The 25,427-nt window shown below is 44.5% G+C and overlaps 1 protein-coding gene across 3 annotated transcripts in view; it reads left to right on the forward strand.

The window, feature by feature from the left end:
* The window catches only part of ARHGEF12 (Rho guanine nucleotide exchange factor 12), a 195,814-nt gene that overhangs the window by 128,608 nt on the left and 41,779 nt on the right, over nt 1–25,427 (forward strand). For all 3 annotated transcript variants that reach the window (XM_069741781.1, XM_069741782.1, XM_069741783.1), the window contains exons 29-34: nt 2,640–2,754; nt 6,044–6,144; nt 7,927–8,004; nt 18,008–18,083; nt 19,715–19,882; nt 21,251–21,338. In XM_069741781.1, the coding sequence (XP_069597882.1) occupies nt 2,640–2,754; nt 6,044–6,144; nt 7,927–8,004; nt 18,008–18,083; nt 19,715–19,882; nt 21,251–21,338 (626 nt within the window). The remainder of the gene's footprint in view (nt 1–2,639; nt 2,755–6,043; nt 6,145–7,926; nt 8,005–18,007; nt 18,084–19,714; nt 19,883–21,250; nt 21,339–25,427) is intronic.

A 25,427-nucleotide genomic window follows, 5' to 3' on the forward strand; every position in this document is an offset into this window, starting at 1 on the left:
AAAGGATTATGATGGGAGGAAACTAAATCCAAAAATGCAGTATCAATAAGGTGTGAAGGTAGAGAAATCTTCTGTAGATGAACGCTGGTGTAATAGTTTCACAGTTCCCTACAGCCCAGTACTGCGGCCGTCCTAGTGCTGGTGTATAGTGTCTGATGTACGGACAGATATAAAGGGAACCGTCTCGGCCATGTCCTCCGGCTGCCATCCGAATAAAGAGCAATGACCCAGGAGCAGCGTATCTAAAACCAATCACCGGCACTGCTGTAATATCTTGTGGCAGCCATCAACAGAGGGTCGCCGATTGTAGAGCATCTAATGGTCTCGGCTAGTTGTGTGATGTAGTGACCCCCCGTGGCAGCCACAGTGTCTTATATAGAAGTATTGGCCTTTGTCAGTTTCTTTAGGGAAGTTTCCAGCTGTCAGAGCGTCCCTGCAGTATGGACAGGAGGAGCACGGTGCTCGTGTAGCCATGGGGCTCTCTACCCAAATGCTGCCTTCTGTTCTCGCCCCCATTAGTGCTCTGCTCTATTTCTGGCTGTTAGACGGTAAGATGGTTAATTTGCCCCTTTATTAGTTAGGCTACACTCACATTTGCGTTGTTGTGTGCTGCGTCGGCGCTCACATTTGCGTTGTTGTGTGCTGCGTCGGCGACGCAACACACAACGCACGCAAAAACGCATGCAAAACGCTGCGTTTTGTGATGCATGCGTTCATTTTTATAGCGGAAAAAAAATGCAACAAGCATCGTCCTCTGCGCCCTGACTCTTGCGCCCAAAAAACGCATGCACCACAAAACGCAACAAAACGCATGTCCATGTGCCCCCCATGTTAAATATAGGGGCGCATGCGTCGCCGCGCTTGCGCCCGACGCACCGCAAATGTGAACGTAGCCTTAGAGGTTATTAGCCACGCGCTTACTTGGCCTGTAACATCTTCCCGAGACCCCCGCCCATACACATGCACGCTCCACCTACCATGCCGCTTACCTCCTTAAAGTCAGGTATTTAATGTAGTATGCTTATGTTATACCAACATATTGCATAGCACTTTACAGATATCGTCCTTTCTGTGAGGATGACCAGGAAAATGTTGTCCTGTGGGTTCTGATCGCAGCCCATGTTCGAAACCGGAAAATGTAAAGTTGACTGATCTCTATCCGGACGTCATCTTTAGGGTAGAGGCGGCTAGTCTTGCCAAAATAGGCAGGTTAGGCCGACGTTACTGTGTATGGGGCCGATACATGTAAAAGCCGCACATGTAGAGCTGAAGGATGAAAGCTGACCTCAATCCAAGATCACAACAGTCCGGATTTCAGTCCCATATACCATTACTATACACCGCTCTATTGGGGAGGCATCAGGAATACACAGTGCTATGACGTCTGACGTAGAACAGGCACAGAAATCCACATTACTATCTAACAGGTGATCTCTATTCTGTAGATTGACTTGTCACTTGCCACTTCAAGTGAATGTGTCACCGGATTTTACAGTGCTAACTGCCTACATTATTAATTAGATATTGGGCCTGAAGAAGCTGGCCTACTTACATTGAAAATTTCTGTCAGAATGGCTGTATAAACCCTTTGTGGAAGTTTTCTAGCCCGATGTCAGAATGAGTCCGGCTCCAGTAATAAAATGCTCATTTTCTTATTGGGAAGGTGAATTAATTAATCAAGTAATTTTGACTTGGATTTAAGAAGTACACCAACCTCACCAGGTTCAATAGATTTATGTAATAATGTATGCAGTTTGTTGTTTAGAAATCTGGTGACAGATCCGCTTTACAGAGGAGAGATAGAGGGTAACCTGCTGATTTGTTGGGTGTCCCACCGCTGGAGCTGTCCCCAATGGTCAGTATGCGGAAACTTTCATACATGTTACAAAATGGAGCGGTAGGTTGAGGGCCTGGTCACTGCTCCATTCATTCTCCATGGGGCTGCAGGAGAAAGCAGCGCTCAGCAGCCCCCCATAGGGAATAATGTGCTCATGCCGCACATATGCACTGCCGCTCCTTCCTAATGGGGGGTAGAAGTTGGTGGGTCCCAGCGGCAGACCCCACCAATCAGCAAGTTGCCAGCTATCTGGTGGATAGGTGATAACTGATCTTCAGCGGAGCCCCTCTAAGGTTGATGTTTACCCGTGGGGGTCTGCTGATTGGCAGAGAACCATCTGTTGTTGGGAACTAGAAGCCATTGCATTACTTCCTGCCGTGCCCCTCTCTCCCATCACATATCATGTTTTAATTGAAACTCTTGCTAGGATGCTATCGGTGGAATAGAAGTAGATTGTCACTTTTTTTTTTCTTGCATTCAATGTCACCAGTGGTGCCGTATAGAATAGTCACCCCATGGAAGGCTCTGGGGCCTGAGATGCGTCATCCCCCCCACTGACATTACTTAATGATCACGTATGAACGGGCATTCAATGGACTCTGGACAGAACTGTGGGAACATTAACCATAGAGACAGATCTGGGGAACTTGTGATCGGAGCGTTTGGCCTCTCGTGCGCTGGGTAATGTGCTAGGCATAGCGTGGAGCTGTTCTCATGTAATTTGTAATGAAGTGAAGTACTTGATGGTAAGTTGCTGGTGCATGTAATAAGTCTTGTTAACAATGATGGATGTATCCTGCAGGATGCTGAGAGTAATCCACTGTGCAGACGCTTGCAGCTGAAGGACATTATTCCAACAGAGATGCAGAGGTTGACCAAATACCCGCTACTGCTGGACAACATCGCCAAGTACTCAGGTCAGCGGGCGCTGATGGACTCCCACTATATTTAGGAGCTTTTACCTGGGGTGGAAATCAATTACCGGGATGAGGCTGGTTTCCGTCTGTTAAACTAATTGCTGTAAAGGTCTCCGGTATCTTTTCCGCCTATGTTAAAGGGAACCTTTCAGGATCCACCCTCCTAAGCCGTCTGTACGGGCATACAGGTCATAGGAAGCTGAATAAAATGATACCTTGATATTTGCGATTCGATGTCTTATTTCAGAAAAATCCATTTTTTTCTTATATGTAAATAAGCTGTGAAGATCTATGGGCCGGACATAGATCTCCCTGACAATCTGCCTCCAGAACTTATTTTAAATTAAAGGGAGCGTTACCAGTGTGAGACATGTAATGACTGACAGTCTGCTCTCCTGGTCTCACTGCAGAGTTCTGTGTGATTTATACCTGACACATCTGTCCTCTTTGGGCTTCATCTTCCATCTTGCAGGTAGTCCGTTTTGTGATACAGCAGAGCTGTGAGAGCTGCTACTGCAAACATGTTTGTTATGAGACAAAGTTCAGTTCTACTGTAATGTGTTAGTTACATGTCTCACACTGGTAACTCTGCCTTCTAATTAAAAAAGGCTCTGGAGGCAGATTCTCAGGGAGATCTATGTCCGGCCTATGGGTCTTAACAGCTCATTTATACCGTATTTTTCGGACTATAAGACGCACCGAACCATAAGACGCACCCACAAATTTGGTGAATAAAAAGAGAAAAAAATATTTTTTTTATGTTAAATGGGTCTTATAATACCAGTGTCCGTCTTACAAATCATATGTCCCTCATCCTGGTATCTATATAACCCCCATCCTTGTGCTGGCACATGCCCCCCTGGTCACAATATGTCCCCTTGTGCTGCTGGCAGGGACATGCCCAAATCCCCCCCCCCCACCCGGTCACAATATGCCCCCCAGTGCTGCTGGCAGGTACAGGCCCCCCAGTCACTATATGCCCCCCTGTGCTGCTGGCAGGCACATGCCCCTCCCCTCCCCCCCTGTGCTGCTGGCAGACACATCCCCTCCCCTGTGCTGCTGGCAGAAACATGCCCCCCCCTGTGCTGCTGGCAGACACATGCCCCCCCCCCCCCCTGTGCTGCTGGCAGACACATGCCCCCCCCCCCCGTGCTGCTGGACACATGCCCCCCCCCCGTGCTGCTGGACACATGCCCCCCCCCCCCTGTGCTGCTGGCAGACACATGCCCCCCCCCCCCCCCCTGTGCTGCTGGCAGACACATGCCCCTCCCCCCCCCCCCCGTGCTGCTGGCAGACACATGCCCCCCCCTGTGCTGCTGGACACATGCCCCCCCCCCTGTGCTGCTGGCAGACACATGCCCCCCCCCCCCCCCCCGTGCTGCTGGCAGACACATGCCCCTTCCCCCCCCCCCCCCCCCCCCCGTGCTGCTGGCAGACACATGCCCCCCCCCCCCCCGTGCTGCTGGCAGACACATGCCCCCCCCCCCCCCCCCCCGTGCTGCTGGCAGACACATGCCCCTTCCCCCCCCCCCCCCCCCCCGTGCTGCTGGACACATGCCCCCCCCCCCCCTGTGCTGCTGGCAGACACATGATAAAATAACAAACTCTTAACTCACCTTCCGATGATGGCTCCTTGCTCACAGCTCCTCAGTTGTGCTTCCTGTTTCCCAGGCATCGGATCATGTGACCTGGGCACAGACACAGGAAGCACAACCGAGGAGCTGTGAGCACGGAGCCATCATCAGAAGGTGAGTTAAGAGTTTATTTTATCATGTGCCTGCCAGCAGCATGGGGGCATATGCCTGCCAGCAGCACAGGGTGAGCATATAAGAGTGACGGGGCCGTATCCATGATGGGAGGGGGGGAGATGCAGGCACATGTAATATTCGCTGCTCCCCTGTGAATCCACTCCCACATCTTCAGCACGGAGGTGATGGACAGCAGGTGCAGTGAATATTTCATGAGGCTAATGAGCGGGAGCACAGGACCTCCTGCTGTCTCTGCAGCCAGCCCACCCCAGAGCCGCTCCCCCTCCTCTACAGCACAGCACACAGATTCGGATTATAAGACGCACCCCCCACTTTCCCCCAAAATATTGGGGAACAAAAATGCGTCTTATAGTCAGAAAAAGATGGTATATAAGAAAATGTGTATTTCTCTGGAATAAGACCTCAGATCGCAGATATCAAGGTATCATGTATTCAGCTTCCTATGACCTGCATGCCCATATAGACTTCTTAGGAGGCTGGATACTCCTGACAGGTTCCCTTTAATTACCTGGTGTTCAGTAATGCAAATACAGTGGGCATGGCACAGCAGATGCTGTACTGCTACAGTTATATATGGATGTATTTGTGTCTGTCTGGAAGATACCAGTGTTTTGTGTGGGAGAATCATTTTCCAAATCAGAAAATGAAATGCTTATATATTTTCTGATAAGATGTGTAATTTTGCCTTGTTCGGCGCTATTCTATATTACCCAATGTGTGATGTGACCGCTTATTGGTGCACTCCAGAGACTGTGACCACATTGTCCTCTTATGCAACCAGTAGAATATATATAATAATAATATAATACAGTATATATTTTTTATTTTTTTCTACGATCTGTAGTTAAAAACCAAAAAAATATTAGAAATCCTGTGTTATCACCGTGGCCACTAAATCTAATTTTAGGGTCACACTTGCTGTTCTGTAAAGAGGACTTTTCAGCAGCCTAATTATCGTCACAGACAAAAGTACAATGTAAGGTAACCTCTGTGCACAGTAGATAACGCAGGATCCACTATCCACAGGAGGTGATCTTACCACCGCAGCATCGGGCAGTCTATTGCTGCTCATGTTCATTGTGTTTTCCTGAAAGAACTGGAAGTGTGAGTCTAATATTAGGCCGGAGCGTGAAAGTTGCAAGATGTTTATTTTAAATACCTTTTAGCATAAAATTCTGATTTAAAAGGAACCTGTCAATAGACGCTGCCCGGAAAATGTGCATCATGAATGAGCCAGGCTACAAAGTAGCAGCCAGCATGGGTTAGGGCTTATTCACACATCTGTATGTGGTCAGTATTGTGCAGCAGTGTTTGTATGCCGAAACCAGAAAAATATGATCGAAAGATTCCTGGCTGTTCTGTTTTGGAGACTCTCCTGGTTTTGGCATAGAAGTATTAATCAGAAATCCGTGTGTGAAAAAAGCCTTAATCTGGAGTGCTCCAGTGTTTCCGAGAACACAGTGTGGTCTGGTGGACCTTGGCTCCAGCTGGTTGATTTACGTTTCCGTTGTGTTCACTAGACCAACCAGAAGAGAAGCTGAAGGTAAAGAACGCTGCGGACCATTGCCGGCGTATACTGAACCATGTCAACCAGGCTGTCCGAGAAGCGGAGAACAAGCAGGTGAGCTGGGAGCGTGCAGCGGCTAAGGGCCGACCATGAAGGACCAGCACTGTTCTTTGTGATGGTTTCTTTAGTGTGGAATCACTATGAACCTATGATGGGAGCCGTAACGTTTTGGTGTTACCATTGCGCTGCGGCCCCAACGGACACCTGCTGCTTTGTCTTCATTATGAGAGGAAAGTGAAACTCTGTGACAGATCTATTTTTTCCTTAAACAATTTAATTTGGAACAGCGCAGATACGAACATGGGTTTAATCCCTTACTGACATCTGCCGTACATATACGGCGCAAGTCAGTAATGCGTGCGTAGAGCCAGCTCTTGGGGACAGTGCACCGTATACCTGGAAGATAGAGGCAGACCCTGGCTGTGTCACAGCCATTAAGTGTCATTCAATGTGCCCCATTGACGTGATCGCGGGGCGTCTATGGAGCGCTATGGCAGCCAGGGGTCTGTTAGACTTCCATGTCTGTCATCATGGAGCTCCCTTGAAGCTCAGCCTGTGGCCGGACTTCAGAGGAGACCATGGCTTTTTCCTACATGCAGCATTACTGTGGCATTGCTGAGTATAGTATAAACGGTCAGATGATCACAGGTTCAAATCCCCCTAAGGGGACTAATAATACATGTAGTAATAAGTATAAAAAAAAAAAAACACTTCAAATTACTATCCTTTTTTATTAAAGATAATGAAAAATATGCCCATTTTTGGTATAGTCTTGAAAAGGCTAATGTATCAAAATATAAAAATAGTAGCTTGATCAAAATATGATATCCAGTGCAAAATGCGTTCAGCAAAAGAAATTGTCGACCCTCAAAAAAGAACTCGCACCGCTCCATGGACCAAAAAATGAAAACGTTATGAGTCTCTGAAAATGGTGACCCCTCAAAAAAATGTTTAGAAGTTTTTTTTTGTTTTTGTTTATTTTGCACCACTAAAATATAAAAAAAACTGTATAAATTTGGTATCCCCATAATCGTACCAATGACAGTCTTATTGCTTGGTCACTTACTACACAATGTACACTATGAAAACAATACCCAAAAAAACATGTCAGATTTGCATTTTTTTCCCCTCGCAATTTCACTGCACTTGGATTTTTTTTTTTGGTTTGCCAGGACCCTGTATGGTAAAATAAGTGATATCCTGTAAAGAATCCTGTCCCCATACATCATGTGGATTAAAAAATAAAAAAAAAGTTATTGCTCATGGAAGAAGGGGTGAAAAAACAGAAATGGGCTGCGCTGGGAAGGGGTGAAGGGAACGGTCGGAGCAGAACAGATGGGCTGCTCCTAGGGCTTGTGATCGCTGATAGTGCGGATGACCAGGTTACTGATTACACTGTCCGTTCCTGGTGTAAAGGGGTTGTGTCCAGGCTTGGGACCAATGTCTGCCGTCAGGGTGTGTGTCTCAGCGTGCAGTGCTCACGCTCAGTATTACCAGGTATTGGTGGGAGGAGAGGGCGGCCATGTACCCACTAGGCGCGTTCGGCTTCTCTGGGACACATGTAGTCAGCGTGTGTCCCCAAGTGTGCAAATCGTGTGCACGCATTCTAACTTATAGTGCCTGCAGACTTTTGTCCCAAGCCTGGACAACCCCTTTAAGACTGTTTACTGTGAAGCCTCCCTCTTTCTGTGAAGAGGTAATGGGTGCCATTCTGTTAATTGATGACCAGAGCCCATCACACAAAATGAGTTAATCTAAAGCTATTTATTAGGAACTTCTCGTAGTCGGAGGCCGTGTCCTGTGAACCCGCTATTAAGTATTTGTATCTGATTCCAGAGACTTGAAGACTACCAGCGAAGACTTGACCTGTCCTACCTAAAGCCGGGGGAGTATCCGATGATTGATGAGTTACGGGTAAGCTGCTGCCAATCATTAGCTTGTCATGTTATACTGATTATTGAGTAATGTCTCCATTCTGACCTCTTATACCTGCGGCATTGCATTCCCTCTGTGTATACCGCCCGTGACCCGACTATGGCAGTACCGCTGCTCCTGCCCATTGTACTCAGTGATCAGTCTCTGGACTGATGGCTGTGGGCACGGGATGTTGGCCTATGGGGCTCAGTGAGCACACGGGCCGTATGTAAGAATGCGCCTCCCTCTTAGCCTTGGTTATACATGACGGAGTAGCTCTAGATTGTTACCATAGTAATTACTTTAAATAGCAATTCTTTTATGGCTGTTGTCCACGTTTTGGGACACTTTTTTTTTTGTTTTTTGTAAATAAATGTATTTGGGACTAAAAGTCATATTTGCAATTGAGTTTCATTAAAGATTTTGCCCCATCTTGCTCTTTAATGTAGTGTGTGGTCATAAGGAGCTGAGAAATAGGTGAGTTACAGACTTCGCAGTACACTGACAGATTCTCAGTCCCCTCATTCTGCATCCCATCTATACCGAATACTTCTGGGAAATGATTGCGAATGTGATATGCTAATTATCCCCTGTCCTCGATTATTCCGACTTTCACAAATCTAGCAATGGAGAGAAGATTAATTGCATTTTCGCAGATAAATATGCAGCCATCTGCTTCAATGATTGAGGCCTCTTAATATTCACTGCGGGCAGCCCCATTTATAGCGGTTTGTTTGTGGTGCGATGTTCTTGTATGTTGTTTGAAACTTTTTTTTTTTTTATAAGATTTATGAGGCTGTTCCGTTGTCTACTAAAAGTCACGTTCTTACCAGAATAAACTGCAGTCCAGCATAGGGTGACATTCACATTGCTTGAAATATATTAGCACTCTAAAAGTGAATTCGGACGGAATGTGGCAGATCACCATAGCAACTAAACTCATTCTAGTTTGAAAATAAAATAGATGTGATTGGTTGCTGAGGATGGCCCCACTATTGTCCTGCTCCAGACTCTGTGTGTGCAAACTGGTCGGATATACAACAGAGATGCAGTAATTTCTCAATTTCCACTGGGAAAGCCACATAACTTAGTGAAGATTTTGCTACTGAAGACCATGTGGTCGTGCCACAAAAGTACTCACTATGATCCTAACCATATAAGATAGCAAAGTCTTCAAACATGAAAGTCCTGATGCACACTGCAGCGACTTGTACTGTGGCACAAGTAATATCTAGTAGTTTCATTTACGAGCCTTCATGAGACACTATCTTCTAGGCATTGCTTTAAGGAGAACCTGTCACCAAGTCAAAAGTGGCCAGTTTTTACTATCATTCTATTCTTGCTGCTCACCTGAGTATTCCGCTTTTTTATTTTTTAAAATCCACCATACGGTTCCAGAGATACAGGACTTTTAATTTAGTGCTAATTTTTGTCTCTACTGGGGGGTGTGGCTCACCAAATGCTCTAGGGGTGTGTCTGTAGGCAGCGCTGCGTTGTCACTCTGTTAGCCACGCCCCCTTAGTAAAGACTGAAAAACAGCACCAAATAAAAAGTCCCATGTCTCTGGAACCGAATGGCGGATTTAAAAAAAGAAAATAACGGAATACTCGGTAGAGGAGCAGGAATAAAATAAGAGCAAAACTGTTAATTTCTGACCTCGTGACAGGTCTTCTTCAAGGTACTGTACCTATGAAGCACGCTACGTGCCCAGTGAATGGTGGCATATTCAAGTAGTTTGTTAGTTATGTATTCATGTAGAGATGATTAATTGCATTTTCTTCGACAAATATGCAAACATCTGCTTCATTAATGCTCGTTAGCAATCTTAATATTCATTGCGGGGAGCCGTATTCATAATGATGTGCGTGTAATGGTTCCGCGGTGTGTACTATAGTACAAGGTCTGTGACAGATAATGAAATCTTACATTTCTAAATTCGTGCTTGCCTTTTCCAGCAGAGCAGTTCAGAAGATGAAATTTATAGTAACGATGTTTTTACCAAGTCACTTATTGCCCGACTAGATTTCCGGGAAGGTAAATAACGCTGCTGCCGGCCTAGATACATGACGCAAACCCAAACGATAATGAATTATACCAGCATGCAAATTAGGGAAGTGATTAGAAATGACAGATGAAAGCGATGCTTATTGTTTGGAAAAATTATCTGTGATGCATGCAAATTTTAGGCATACCTCATGCTGTACGCCTTCACCTTCTAGATACATTGCCATAGGAAACCTCTTAGGCTCTTTTCTTAAAGGGTAATGCTCACAATACAGTTTTCTTTTGGAATTATTTAAAGAAAATACTCCTGTGTGTAGGTATAACACACTTGTCATGGTGCCTCCTGATGTCTGTTTCAATCATCTTCACAATGTCCGGTATTGGTCAGCTTATTCTGGTGCACTCAGTACCCCGCACAGTACTGGTGGACACTATGCTGCTCGCGTGAAAGGTGAGTCTGACCAAGTACTGTGCATGTGTGGCCTCCAGCACTGGACTTGTTAAACGGGTATTCTCAAGTTTAAATGTTATCCTCCCTTGGAATACGGGATACCTTCCTGATCTTCCTCCACTGATCCTGAGAATCCAGGCTCTGAAGAATCTGTGTGAATGGAGGTCGAAGTGCTGAAAACCAGCTGAGTGCTGTGATTGGCTATCTTCAGCAGTCCACTACGGATAAATGAAACAGTAGTGCTCATAATTGGTGAGGTCCCTTGATTGTTATATCCTCCCATTCTTGGAATGTGGGATACCTTCCTGATTTGTAGAATCCGGGCTCTGAAGAACCTGTGCAAATGGAGCTGAGGTCGACATGCTGAAGACCAGCTGAGTGCTGTGATTGCCTATCCTCAGCGGTCCACTACGGATAAATGAAACAGCAGTGCTCCTAATTGGTGAGGTCCCATGATTATTATCCTCCCATTCTTGGAATATGGGATACCTTCTTGCTCTTCCTTCACTGATCTGCAGAGTCGGGGATCTGAAGAACCTGTGCAAATGGAGCAGAGGTTGACGTGTTGAAGACCAGCTGAGTGCTGCGATTGGCTATCTGCAGTCGTCCATTTCGGAGGAGTAGAACAGCATATCTCATGATTGGTGAGATTTTCAGCAATTGGGAAGCTTTTCTGATCCCATGGATACGGAATCTTCTTCAAACCTTAGAACACTTCAAGGGGACATTCAGACAATCCAAAAGGACATAAGGGGGCACAGTGATAAGTATGTAAAAACGTCAGGGGCAATTCAGCGTTTGCAGGTTTACTTTTTTTTTTTCTTATAATACTCTGCTAAAAACTACTGGACATCATGACTCTCCAGGTCAGTACGATCACAGCGATACCAAACTCTGCTCCACCTGCTGCTGTTGGAGGCAGATGGTGGCTGAGTAACGCAGCCATCATCTGCTGGCGATGGGGCAGTTGGCTCATCCTCTAAGCCTCCTCCATACACCAGTTCTCGATGTGTGCCATACATGTATGGTGGATGTCGGGTCGAGGTTACAAACTGTGCAACTTTAAAATAAAAATAAGGTGCAAGCGTTTGATACCGTGCCGCACAAGAGGTTGGTACACAAAATGAGAATGCTTGGTCTGGGGGAAAATGTGTGTAAATGGGTTAGTAACTGGCTTAGTGATAGAAAGCAGAGGGTGGTTATAAATGGTATAGTCTCTAACTGGGTCGCTGTGACCAGTGGGGTACCGCAGGGGTCAGTATTGGGACCTGTTCTCTTCAACATATTCATTAATGATCTGGTAGAAGGTTTACACAGTAAAATATCGATATTTGCAGATGATACAAAACTATGTAAAGCAGTTAATACAAGAGAAGATAGTATTCTGCTACAGATGGATCTGGATAAGTTGGAAACTTGGGCTGAAAGGTGGCAGATGAGGTTTAACAATGATAAATGTAAGGTTATACACATGGGAAGAGGGAATCAATATCACCATTACACACTGAACGTAAGACAGGCAATTAACAGTAAAAAGAAAGCATTTGCACTACTAAAGCAGGATGGCACCATTGAAGCTCTAAAAAGCTATAGGGAGAAAAATACTTTATCTAAAAAACTAATTAAAGCTGCCAAAAAGGAAACAGAGAAGCACATTGCTAAGTAGAGTAAACTAATCCCAAACTGTTCTTCAACTATATCAATAGTAAAAGAATAAAAACTGAAAATGTACGCCCCTTAAAAAATAGTGAGGAAAGAATGGTTGTAGATGACGAGGAAAAAGCTAACATATTAAACACCTTCTTCTCCACGGTATTCACGGTGGAAAATGAAATGCTAGGTGAAATCCCAAGAAACAATGAAAACCCTATATTAAGGGTCACCAATCTAACCCAAGAAGAGGTGCGAAACTGGCTAAATAAGATTAAAATAGATAAATCTCCGGGTCCGGATGGCATACACCCACGAGTACTAAGAGAACTAAGTAATGTAATAGATAAACCATTATTTCTTATTTTTAGGGACTCTATAGCGACAGGGTCTGTTCCGCAGGATTGGCGCATAGCAAATGTGGTGCCAATATTCAAAAAGGGCTCTAAAAGTGAACCTGGAAATTATAGGCCAGTAAGTCTAACCTCTATTGTTGGTAAAATATTTGAAGGGTTTCTGAGGGATGTTATTCTGGATTATCTCAATGAGAATAACTGTTTAACTCCATATCAGCATGGGTTTATGAGAAATCGCTCCTGTCAAACCAATCTAATCAGTTTTTAAGGTAAGCTATAGGCTGGACCACGGTGAGTCATTGGACGTGGTATATCTCGATTTTTCCAAAGCGTTTGATACCGTGCCGCACAAGAGGTTGGTACACAAAATGAGAATGCTTGGTCTGGGGGAAAATGTGTGTAAATGGGTTAGTAACTGGCTTAGTGATAGAAAGCAGAGGGTGGTTATAAATGGTATAGTCTCTAACTGGGTCGCTGTGACCAGTGGGGTACCGCAGGGGTCAGTATTGGGACCTGTTCTCTTCAACATATTCATTAATGATCTGGTAGAAGGTTTACACAGTAAAATATCGATATTTGCAGATGATACAAAACTATGTAAAGCAGTTAATACAAGAGAAGATAGTATTCTGCTACAGATGGATCTGGATAAGTTGGAAACTTGGGCTGAAAGGTGGCAGATGAGGTTTAACAATGATAAATGTAAGGTTATACACATGGGAAGAGGGAATCAATATCACCATTACACACTGAACGGGAAACCACTGGGTAAATCTGACAGGGAGAAGGACTTGGGGATCCTAGTTAATGATAAACTTACCTGGAGCAGCCAGTGCCAGGCAGCAGCTGCCAAGGCAAACAGGATCATGGGGTGCATTAAAAGAGGTCTGGATACACATGATGAGAGCATTATACTGCCTCTGTACAAATCCCTAGTTAGACCGCACATGGAGTACTGTGTCCAGTTTTGGGCACCGGTGCTCAGGAAGGATATAATGGAACTAGAGAGAGTACAAAGGAGGGCAACAAAATTAATAAAGGGGATGGGAGAACTACAATACCCAGATAGATTAGCGAAATTAGGATTATTTAGTCTAGAAAAAAGACGACTGAGGGGCGATCTAATAACCATGTATAAGTATATAAGGGGACAATACAAATATCTCGCTGAGGATCTGTTTATACCAAGGAAGGTGACGGGCACAAGGGGGCATTCTTTGCGTCTGGAGGATAGAAGGTTTTTCCACCAACATAGAAGAGGATTCTTTATTGTTAGGGCAGTGAGAATCTGGAATTGCTTGCCTGAGGAGGTGGTGATGGCAAACTCAGTCGGGGGGTTCAAGAGAGGCCTGGATGTCTTCCTGGAGCAGAACAATATTGTATCATACAATTATTAGGTTCTGTAGAAGGACGTAGATCTGGGTATTTATTATGATGGAATATAGGCTGAACTGGATGTCTTTTTTCGGCCTTACTAACTATGTTACTATGTTACTATGTAAATGTAAAACGCCAAAAAAAAGGCACGAATGCAGTAATGAGCGGGGCCCATTATATGGATACAAGAACGTTTGGAAACTTCTGTATGTTCCAAAGGGAAATTAATTTTAGTGGGAGCAGAGGCAGCTATGATGACTCCACTTTGATAAAAATCTCAGCGCATTGGGTCTGTTGTCCATAAATAGGGGGTTTTGACAGCATTTATGGCAATACAGACTGTTATTCTTGCTGTCATATATCCTGGAACCTGCAAGGGAGCAGGAAGGGAACTGGTGTGAACAAAGTCTGAGTCTGTAGCTCTTCTGCGGTTATGGTCGGAATCGAGCGTTGGCGTTCCGGAATCCTTTCCTTTGCCTGCCGTAGCAGTAGATTGCTCCAATGACTATGGATGTGTTCATATTAACTAACTTGGTAAGTGTGAAGCATTGATGGGTTTTTTTCTCATTTGATACAGACTCATTAAAGAGATAAGAACCAGCAATAACAGGCTTGTTCATGGTTTACATGTTGGAATTTGCGTTTTCGTGCTAGTAAAAAACAAAAACCCGTTTTACTTTTTGCCCCGGCATCATATTCATGAGATTATTTTAAAAATGCAGTATTAGTGTCTAATAGTTACAGTAGAAGCCGCATGTGGTGTTGCAAGTTTGCCAGTCTACGTTTGTGAAACATTTGGCATATATGAAGGCCCCTTCATATTAAGCGACGCTGCAGTGATACCAACAACGATCCGGATCGCTGCAGCGTCGCTGTTTGGTCGCTGGAGAGCTGTCACACCGACAGCTCTCCAGCGACCAACGATCCCGAAGTCCCTGGGTAACTAGGGTAAACATCGGGTAACTAAGCGCAGGGCCGCGCTTAGTAACCCGATGTTTACCCTGGTTACCAGCGTAAAAGTAAAAAAAAACAAACACTACATACTTACCTACCGCTGTCTGTCCCCGGCGCTCTGCTTCTCTGGTCTGACTGTGAGCACAGCGGCTGGAAAGCAGAGCGGTGACGTCACCGCTCTGCTTTCCGGCTGACCGACGCTCACAGCCAGTACAGGAGGAGTGCAGAGCACAGCGCCGGGGACAGACAGCGGTAGGTAAGTATGTAGTGTTTGTTTTTTTTTACTTTTACGCTGGTAACCAGGGTAAACATCGGGTTACTAAGCGCGGCCCTGCGCTTAGTTACCCGATGTTTACCCTGGTTACCAGTGAAGACATCGCTGGATCGGTGTCACACACGCCGATCCAGCGATGTCCACGGGAGATCCAGCGACGAAATAAAGTTCTGGACTTTGTTCAGCGACCAACGATCTCCCAGCAGGGGCCTGATCGTTGGTCGCTGTCACACATAACGATTACCTTAACGATATCGTTGCTACGTCACAAAAAGCAACGATATCGTTAATGATATCGTTATGTGTGAAGGTACCTTAATAGCCAGGCGAGGAGTCTAGTCACAGTGTGGAGATACTGGAATTATTCTCTTCACTGGTCTAGACGGCAGTATACCGTGTGATCTGTCACTGTGATGAGAACTAGAACTGATGGGAAGGATTTCTGTCACCAGGTGAATTCCACCAGCGACTATTTTCTGCAAGAAATGTAATTTATCAATCTAATGACTTCATGCGCATAATCACTTGTCATAAAGGGTAACTCTCATCTTTCATGGTTTCGTGATTGGCGGCACAATTGCGTGACCGTTTTTGGTACTGATTCCTACCATTAGAAATTGACCTGTTGTGAGTCAGGTATTTGTGTTCCATATTTTTTTTTTTAATGAAATTTAAAAAAAAATGAAATCTTGCAATTTTCACATTGGCGTCTTGACTAAATTACTGTTTCAGGAAACAACCCGTGTACACAGCCACAATGAATTGTATATTGAAGTTTTTACTGTGTATGCAAAAGTCATTGTGAATGGAGAGTTAGCAGGATCAGCCGTGACCTATTGTGATTTGCTGGATCCGGTGTGATCAGCTGTGTTTAGGCGTTACCTACCATTGTAATCCTGCCTCTGCTGATGGGGATCTGCTGAAACTCCTGAAGAAACAAGCAAAAAAAAGGAGCACAAGCCGAAGAGCACAGTGAGAGCACATGGGGAGCTGAAGGATTCTTTCCCCTTTTATTCCTGGTCATCCTCTCCTCCTTGCCCGTAGACCAATGCAGTTTAAGCCATATACTGGAGTGAGTGTCAATCCAGCAAGAGACTCGCAGAATTAATTTCATGGATAAAGACTTACAACTCAATAACAGAGGAGAGGCTGACCTTGGGATAGGAATCGTTCTCCCCCCTACGAAGTGGAGCTTCAATCCTTAACTCCCCATGTGCCCATGTGAGCTCATTGTTCTCATCGCCTGGCGCTCCTTTTTTGTTTTCGCTTTTTTTTCCAGCTGTTTTACTATACGGCACCTGATTAGGAAGTCTGGACCTGGCAGTAGCAAGCTGGTTGAGCTATAATAAAGTTGTAGACATTCAGGATATCTAGTGTGTTTTGTTGGGCCCCTTTCACACACGAGTTTTTTGCAGTCAGTCACAACCCGCTGGGTCGACGGATCTGTCACAGATTGTGAAAACCCAATGTGACGGATTCGTTTTTTTCGACGCATCTGACTAGCGGATCTGGCTAAATAAATCGGATCATGCTCAGTTAAAAAAAAAAGAAAAAAAAGAAGCAAAAACGGAATCCGTTGCCAGATTCCGTCATTTGACGGATCCGGCGCCCATAGGCTTCCATTCCAGCCAACGACGGATGGCAACCGATCCGTTGCTGTCCGTTTTTTCGACGTACACAGAAAATGTTACTTTGTCCGTCGTCTCCGGCCACCAGACAAAAAACAATTTTTGACGGATCCGGCGAACAATGGATGAAACATGACGCCATCCGTCGCTAATATGAGTCTATAAGAAAAAAAAAAAACGTGTCCGGCGGCATCAGTCGCAGGATTCGTTTTTTTCAAAATTCGTCAGACTGCGTCTGATAGCAAAAAACTGATGTGTTAAAGGGGCCTTAGTTTTTCTTCCCCTCCTCGGAAGCGCTCCTTTTCAGCCTTTTTTCTTGAAAAGACAGGAAATAGGAGTGTAAAAATGCCCCAGTGTGAAAGTTGCAAGATTACTAATTTTAGGGGGGTGGGGCTGTGGGGCTGGGGTTTGTTTTTTGGTGTAATCCCCCTACACAAGGGTCATGAGATAAAAGAAAAAATACCAAATAAAAGAAAGTAACACAAAAATCCTTATTTGAACGATAGGTAATTTTCTGCTGATGACTATTGAGGATTTACAGAAGAAAGTGCAGAACTCTTGTAGAGGTTGCCCTGTAAGTGTAGCATGAGGATCGTGGGATTGCGCTTCCCCAACAATGATTGACGGGGTCTTTAAGTTTAGCAACAAGATATCAATTGCTGGCTAATACCAAAAGGAAAACGTAGAAAATCCTTATACACGGTCATAAGTCATAAAACCTATCAATCGGCCTTTCTGCTTTCTTGGGGATGTGGACAATCCTTAAAGTGAGATGAAGGTTGCCCTCTGCCCCACAACATGGCGGATCTTAGCGTCTCACATGCACATAATTGGATCTTGTGCACCCAATGGATCCGGTTTCTCGGATACCTGGATCACCCTAGTGGGTCTCTGTACCCCAGCAGGGCTGTTTTGGTGACACTCATGGCATCATCACTGCATTCACTCTATTTCTTTTTGTCTTTTTTTTTATATATCCTTTTTTCCCCGATTTGTCTAATAAATATATATATATATTTTTTTATTACTTTTTCTCACCCTACTTCTAAATCCTGTCATGGACGCGGTCTCTATATGAAATCTATTTACAGGTGTCATCCTTCTCTTGTATATCGTATTGATCCTTCTCCATTTCCGCCCCAAATGTTTAATCCCAGCCCGTCCAGCTGCTTCTGCCTGATACGTCTTTGTTATTTCTTGTTGGTTTTGCATCGATCCGGAGTCTGGGATTTACTATTATTTCATTCGGCTCTACTCTTCTAAATTAGAGGGTTAAAAAATGTGAATCTTTCCCCTTTGTGTTCTGCAGAATCTGGATTTAACAAAGAGGAAGATGGTTCATGAAGGACCCTTGGCTTGGAAAGTGAACAGAGACAAGATCATTGGTAATAAATGGCGAGATTTGGAATAAAAAACACAAGTGACATTTCTATTCTATAAAACCTTTAGAAATGAGCGGATTTGATGCAATTATTGTCTGGGTAGATGCAGCCGGTGACAATATCCGCAGGACTCCTAATTAGTGCTGAGGCTTTTTTCACCCCTGCGTTTCACATTTTACACAAGTGCATTCTGCTGAACTACTCATAGAGCAAAGCCACAAAAAAAACAACTTTTACAGTGAGGACTTGGGTTAATTTGGTCTGATTTTAGGTGGTGAGGAGGGAGGCTACACCGGATGTGTATGCCAGGAGCTTTCCCGGTGCACCGATGTGTCGCATATAACTGGAGCAAGCCTAGGTTCATCCAAAGATTGGGAATTGCCAAGAGTTTCTTAGTTGGTGTGCAGTAGTTACCTTCTTTTCGCCAGACAACTTCTCTATTACCCATGCAAAGTATAGACGATAACTTGCTGACCAATGGGGGTCCGACTGCAGAGATCCGTATGGATTTTTTTTTTTTTAATCCTTGTTGGAATGGAGGGGCAATGCACATGCCCAATCTGCACTCCATTCATTGCCCATGGGGCTGCCAAGTGCTGGGCTTAACGTTTTCTCATGGAGAATGTATAAAGTGTTAGACTGACATCTGACCTGCCATTCCTTTTTGTAATGGGGGATAATAGTGCCCAGTTAGGCCCCGTTCAGCACGCCGCCATAGGGGCAGGTTCCAGTGGTTGATTCCCCATTGATCAGGCTGAATCCCGCGGATAGATGATAACCAGTTTTCACCAGACAATATCAGACAGGTATTATTTATACAGTAGCTTTGGCTGTTAAAGGGAATTTGTCAGCACAAGATTACAAAGCAAGAACAGGCGCTCTGTGCACCCTTCGGTGTTTCTGGGTAGTTCAGTGCACTCTCCCAGATTGTTTTCCATCTATCGCTTACCCACTGTCATAAAATTACAGTTCTGACTTCACAGACCAGAGAGGATGGAAGTAAAGGGAAAGCGGGTAGGTGGCAAAGGTGCACAGAACTGCTTGCCCATGCCAAAGGTGCAAAGAGCCGCTTGCCCGTGGCAAAGGTGCACAGAACCACTTGTCCGTGGCAAAGGTGCACAGAACTGCTTGCCCATGCCAAAGGTGCACAGAGCCGCTTGCCCGTGGCAAAGGTGCACAGAGCCGCTTGCCCGTGGCAAAGGTGCACAGAACCGCTTGCCCGTGGCAAAGGTGCACAGAACTGCTTGCCCATGCCAAAGGTGCACAGAGCCGCTTGCCCGTGGCAAAGGTGCACAGAGCCGCTTGCCCATGCCAAAGGTGCACAGGACACTTGTGCGTGAACAGTCATCTTGTGCTGACAGATCCAACTTAAGGATTGCTTATTAGTGTGGTTCTGATTTTCCAGTTTTTTACTTTGCTCATCAATAGCCTAGAGTGTTAATGTTATTATTCGTGGTATTGTCTGCAGACCAGTGTTTATCGGCTGTGATTTCCCAGAATGGACATTTTGCCTTTTTTGCACTCGGCATTGGCCAGTTGCGTGGCCTAATCTTGTTTTCTGGTCTTTGTGAAAGGTCACCCTGTGGCCATCTGGTAACATCATGAAGACGTAGTCACGTAAATCTCGTTCACAGATCTGTACACGCTGCTGTTGGAAGACATTCTGGTATTGCTTCAGAGACAGGATGACAAATTGATTCTCCGATGCCACAGCAAGATCCTGGCCACCATGTCGGACAGCAAACACATCTTCAGTCCCGTCATCAAGTTGAACACCGTATTGGTCCGACAAGTAGCAACAGGTCAGTGATTAGTGTGAATGTGCCTAATTATATTCATATAGCACTGACCGAATATGTAAGAGATCCTACCACAAAGCTGTGCCACGACGTAAGCTTGGCCTATGGGACCCTCGGCAGTCACCCAAATAAAGGGAGCACGGTCCTTTTAAATCCCGCACATCCCACCTATCTGGCTATGACTCTGCCTCTGCTGCCTCTGCACGTTGTCAACCTAAATCATAATATACCCCGTAAATAGATTTTATTGTTGAATACTTAAAATACCACCAACCTGTGGTAATAACATACACAACACACCGTGAAAATTTGGTATAGGGATGAGTATTCTACACTGATCACTATACTGGTGCCTGCCTATCTGCGGGGGTTGGCGCCCTAGGGGAAGCGTTGTGGCGCTCCCGCTCCACGATGGCTGACCCTGGGGTCCCTAGATAAGCCCTAATAGTCCAATTGGATCCCTCTACCCAGATGTATTGCTAAAGGTACCCCTGAGCACTAAACATAGATCATATTAGAGCTATCATATACTATCGGGATACATGTTATGGAATCGGGCCTCCTGATGAGCCAGAGGGGCGAAACACGTTGAGGCGGTGTTCATGAGAGGCGGACGGCATGCTATATGAGTACTTTATCTTGACACGAACTCTGATTTGGATGTATCAGTGTACTCTCGGCAGTATAGCGTGGCATAAAAGGACATTAACCATGTGATGTGGTACACTGGTGTTCATATGATTATTTGGGCAAATTGGAGACATAAGATATGCGAGATTTAGGTATCTATGACAGTATACTGTGCACAACACTGTTAGCCCTTGTGCTGCATCTATCCAATTGCCGTCCTTTGCCTTCTCACATGTTCTCTATTGTTTTTATAGCATGGTGTGGGGATTAGTTTTCCTTTATTATAGGAGTGATCTATGTTTAAGGGGTACCTTTAGCAATACATCTGGGTAGAGGGACCCAATTGGACTATTAGGGCTTAACCTAGGGACCCCAGGGCCAGCCATCGTGGAGCGGGCACAACCCTTCCCCTAGGGCGCCAACCCCTGCAGATAGGCAGGCACCAGTATAGTGATCAGTGTAGAATACTCATCCCTATACCAAATTTTCACGGTGTGTTTTGTGTGTATGGAATTACCACAGCTTGGTATTTTAATTATTCAACAATAAAATCTATTTATGGGGTATATTATGATTTAGTTTGTTACTGGTTACCCTAGGACAAAAATTTGACTCTGCTCTTTATCCTCAAGTCTGTGAAGGAGCTGCAGTGATGGTGTATGTTACTGATATTGTGGATTTGTGTCATTCCCTTCCCCCAAAGTTCTTCCATTCATATTTTGTTCTCTTCTTTATCCACAGATAACAAGGCCCTCTTTGTTATATCCATGTCAGACAATGGAGCACAAATCTATGAGCTGATCGCGAACACCGTGTCGGAAAAAAACGTGTATGTTACACTGCTGCTAACAATGAGCAATGTTTTATCACACACTCGTCTGCTTTCTAGAAATGTGTATGTGACAAATACTATAGAACTGCGTGTTGTAAAGGTTTGTATGAAGCAGAATGGGGCAGAATGTGTAAAGAAAGCAACTGTTCAGAGAAATGTGCGTTTTCATAGGGGTCTGTAGTTTACAAGCCCCATTATTACAGCACCCTGAGTTAGAGGGGTTGTCCCATAAGCGACATTGATCACCTGTCCACAGGCTATATGATAAATGTTTGCTGAGACTTTCACAGATTCAGACAATGAGGGTCCCAGAGCCCCCTGTTTGAATGGACTAGTGCTGAGCATGTGCGACCACTAGTGATGAGCGAATATACTCGTTACTCGAGATTTCCCGAGCACACTTGGGTGTCCTCCGAGTATTTATAAGTGCTCGTAGATTTAGTTTTCATCGCCGCAGCTGAATGATTTACATCTCTTAGCCAGCTTGATTACATGTGGGGATTCCCTAGCAACCAGGCAACCCCCACAAGTACTTATGTTGGCTACTAGCTGTAAATCATTCAGCTGCGGCGATGAAAACTAAATCTCCGAGCACTAAAAATACTCGGAGGACACCCGAGCGTGCTCGGGAAATCTCGAGTAACGAGTATATTCGCTCATCACTAGCGACCACCACTTCTATACAGGAAAAATATATATCTTTGGTAAAAAGAGATATGAATGGCACTGAGAAAAACCGCTTTTAGTACTCACTGATAAAGGATGAATGAGCTCTGAATCACGGACACATTCCAGAAACCTTCACCTTGCTGGAGGTGCTTGCTATGAAGAAGGTGCATACAGGGTCCAATAAAACAAGAAAAAAGCAGCAACACTCCACTTCAAAGTGAAAAAACAACCTTAGTCCAGATGATCTGGACCCATAGAAGCGCATATTGCGTGAAACGGCCGTCGTCCTGCTTCATTTGCCTGCATAACCTGCACTTGTTTTACCCGTAATACCTTGTCCATGAGCTTTATTATGCAATAAAGGACTAAGGTTGTTTTTTCACCAAGAAGTGGAGTGTTGCTGCTTTTTTCTTGTTTTATTGGACCATATATATCTTTGGACTGTGTTAGCCAGTAGATAGAAAAATATTTAGAATTGAGAGTCCTCAGTGGTAGATACCTTTTAACCCCTTTACCCCCAAGGGTGGTTTGCACGTTAATGACCTGGCCAATTTTTACAATTCTGACCACTGTCCCTTTATGAGGTTATAACTCTGGAAAGCTTCAACGGATCCCAGTGATTCTGACATTGTTTTCTCGTGACATATTGTACTTCATGATAGTGGTAAAAATTCTTTGATAGTACCTGCGTTTGTGAAAAAAATGGAAATTTGGCGAAAATTATGAAAATTTCGCAATTTTCCAACTTTTGAATTTTTATGCAATTAAATCACAGAGATATGTCACACAAAATACTTAATAAGTAACATTTCCCACATGTCTACTTTACATCAGCACAATTTTGGAACCCAAATTTTTTTTTGTTAGGGAGTTATAAGGGTTAAAAGTTGACCAGCAATTTCTCATTTTTACAACACCATTTTTTTTTAGGGACCACATCTCATTTGAATTCATTTTGAGGGGTCTATATGATAGAAAATACCCAAGTGTGACACCATTCTAAAAACTACACCCCTCAAGGTGCTCAAAACCATATTCAAGAAGTTTATTAAAGGGAACCTGTCACCTGAATTTGGCGGGACTGGTTTTGGATCATATGGGCGGAGTTTTCGGGTGTTTGATTCACCCTTTCCTTACCCGCTGGCTGCATGCTGGCTGCAATATTGGATTGAAGTTCATTCTCTGTCCTCCATAGTACACGCCTGCACAAGGCAAGATTGCTTTGCGCAGGCGTGTACTATGGAGGACAGAGAATGAACTTCAATCCAATATTGCAGCCAGCATGCAGCCAGCGGGTAAGGAAAGGGTGAATCAAACACCTGAAAACTCCGCCCATATGACCCAAAACCAGTCCCGCCAAATTCAGGTGACAGATTGTCCCTTTAACCCTTCTGGTGCTTCACAGGAATTTTTGGAATGTTTAAATAAAAATGAACATTTAACTTTTTTTCACAAAAAATTTACTTCAGCTCCAATTTGTTTTATTTTACCAAGGGTAACAGGAGAAAATGGACCCGAAAAGTTGTTGTACAATTTGTCCTGAGTACACCGATACCCCATATGTGGGGGTAAACCACTGTTTGGGCGCATGACAGAGCTCGGAAGCGAAGGTGCGCCGTTTGACTTTTCAATTCAAAATTGACAGGAATTGAGATGGGACGCCATGTTGCGTTTGGAGAGCCACTGATGTGCCTAAACATTGAAACCCCCCACAAGTGACACCATTTTGGAAAGTAGACCACCTAAGGAACTTATCTAGAGGTGTGACCCACCAAGTGCTTCACAGAAGTTTATAATGCAGAACCGTAAAAATAAAAAATCATATTTTTTCACAAAAATTATCTTTTCGCCCCAATGTTTTATTTTCCCAAGGGTAAGAAGAAATTGGACCCCAAAAGTTGTTGTACAATTTGTCCTGAGTACGCTGATACCCCATATGTGGGGGTAAACCACTGTTTGGGCGCATGGGAGAGCTCGGAAGGGAAGGAGCGGCGTTTGACTTTTCAATGCAAAATTGACAGGAATTGAGATGGGACGCCATGTTGCGTTTGGAGAGCCACTGATGTGCCTAAACATTGAAACCCCCCACAAGTGACACCATTTTGGAAAGTAGACCCCCTAAGGAACTTATCTAGATGTGTTTTGAGCGCTTTGACCCACCAAGGGCTTCACAGAAGTTTATAATGCAGAGCTGTAAAAATAAAACACACATTTTTTTCCCACAAAAATTATTTTTTTAGCCCCCAGTTTTGTATTTTCCCGAGGGTAACAGGAGAAATTGGACCCCAAAATTTGTTGCCCAATTTGTCATGAGTGTGATTATACACAATATGTGGGGGGAACCACTGTTTGGGCGCATGGGAGGGCTCGGAAGGGAAGGAGCGCCATTTGGAATGCAGACTTAGATGGAATGGTCTGCAGGTGTCACATTGCGTTTGCAGAGCCCCTAATGTACCTAAACAGTAGAAACCCCCCACAAGTGACACCATTTTGGAAACTAGACACCCTAAGGAACTCATCTAGATGTGTTGTTAGAGCTTTGAACCCCCAAGTGTTTCACTACAGTTTGTAACGCAGAGCCGTGAAAATAAAAAATCTTTTTTTTTTCCCACAAAAATTATTTTTTAGCCCCCAGTTTTGTATTTTCCCAAGGGTAACAGGAGAAATTGGACCCCAAAAGTTGTTGTCCTATTTGTGCTGAGTATGCTGATACCCCATATGTTGGGGTAAACCCCTGTTTGGGCACACGGGAGAGCTCGGAAGGGAAGGAGCACTGTTTTACTTTTTCAACGCAGAATTGGCTGGAATTGAGATCGGACGCCATGTCGTGTTTGGAGAGCCCCTGATGTGCCGAAACAGTGGAAACCCCCCAATTATAACTGAAACCCTAATCCAAACACACCCCTAACCCTAATTCCAACGGTAACCCTAACCCCACCTCTAACCCTGACACACCCCTAACCCTAATCCCAACCCTATTCCCAACTGTAAATGTAATCTAAACCCTAACCCCAACCCTAACATTAGCCCCAACCCTAACATTAGCCCCAACCCTAGCCCTAACCCTAATGGAAAATGGAAATAAATACATTTTTTTAATTTTTCCCTAACTAAGGGGGTGATGAAGGGGGGTTTGATTTACTTTTATAGCGGGTTTTTTAGCGGATGATGATTGGCAGCCGTCACACACTGAAAGACGCTTTTTATTGCAAGAAATATTTTTTGCGTTACCACATTTTGAGAGCTATAATTTTTCCATATTTTGGTCCACAGAGTCATGTGAGGTCTTGTTTTTTGCGGGACGAGTTGACGTTTTTATTGGTAACATTTTCGGGCACGTGACATTTTTTGATCGCTTTTTATTCCGATTTTTGTGAGGAAGAATGACCAAAAACCAGCTATTCATGAATTTCTTTT

This window comes from Ranitomeya imitator, chromosome 10 (assembly GCF_032444005.1).
Source record: "Ranitomeya imitator isolate aRanImi1 chromosome 10, aRanImi1.pri, whole genome shotgun sequence".
Taxonomy (NCBI): Eukaryota; Metazoa; Chordata; class Amphibia; order Anura; family Dendrobatidae; genus Ranitomeya; species Ranitomeya imitator.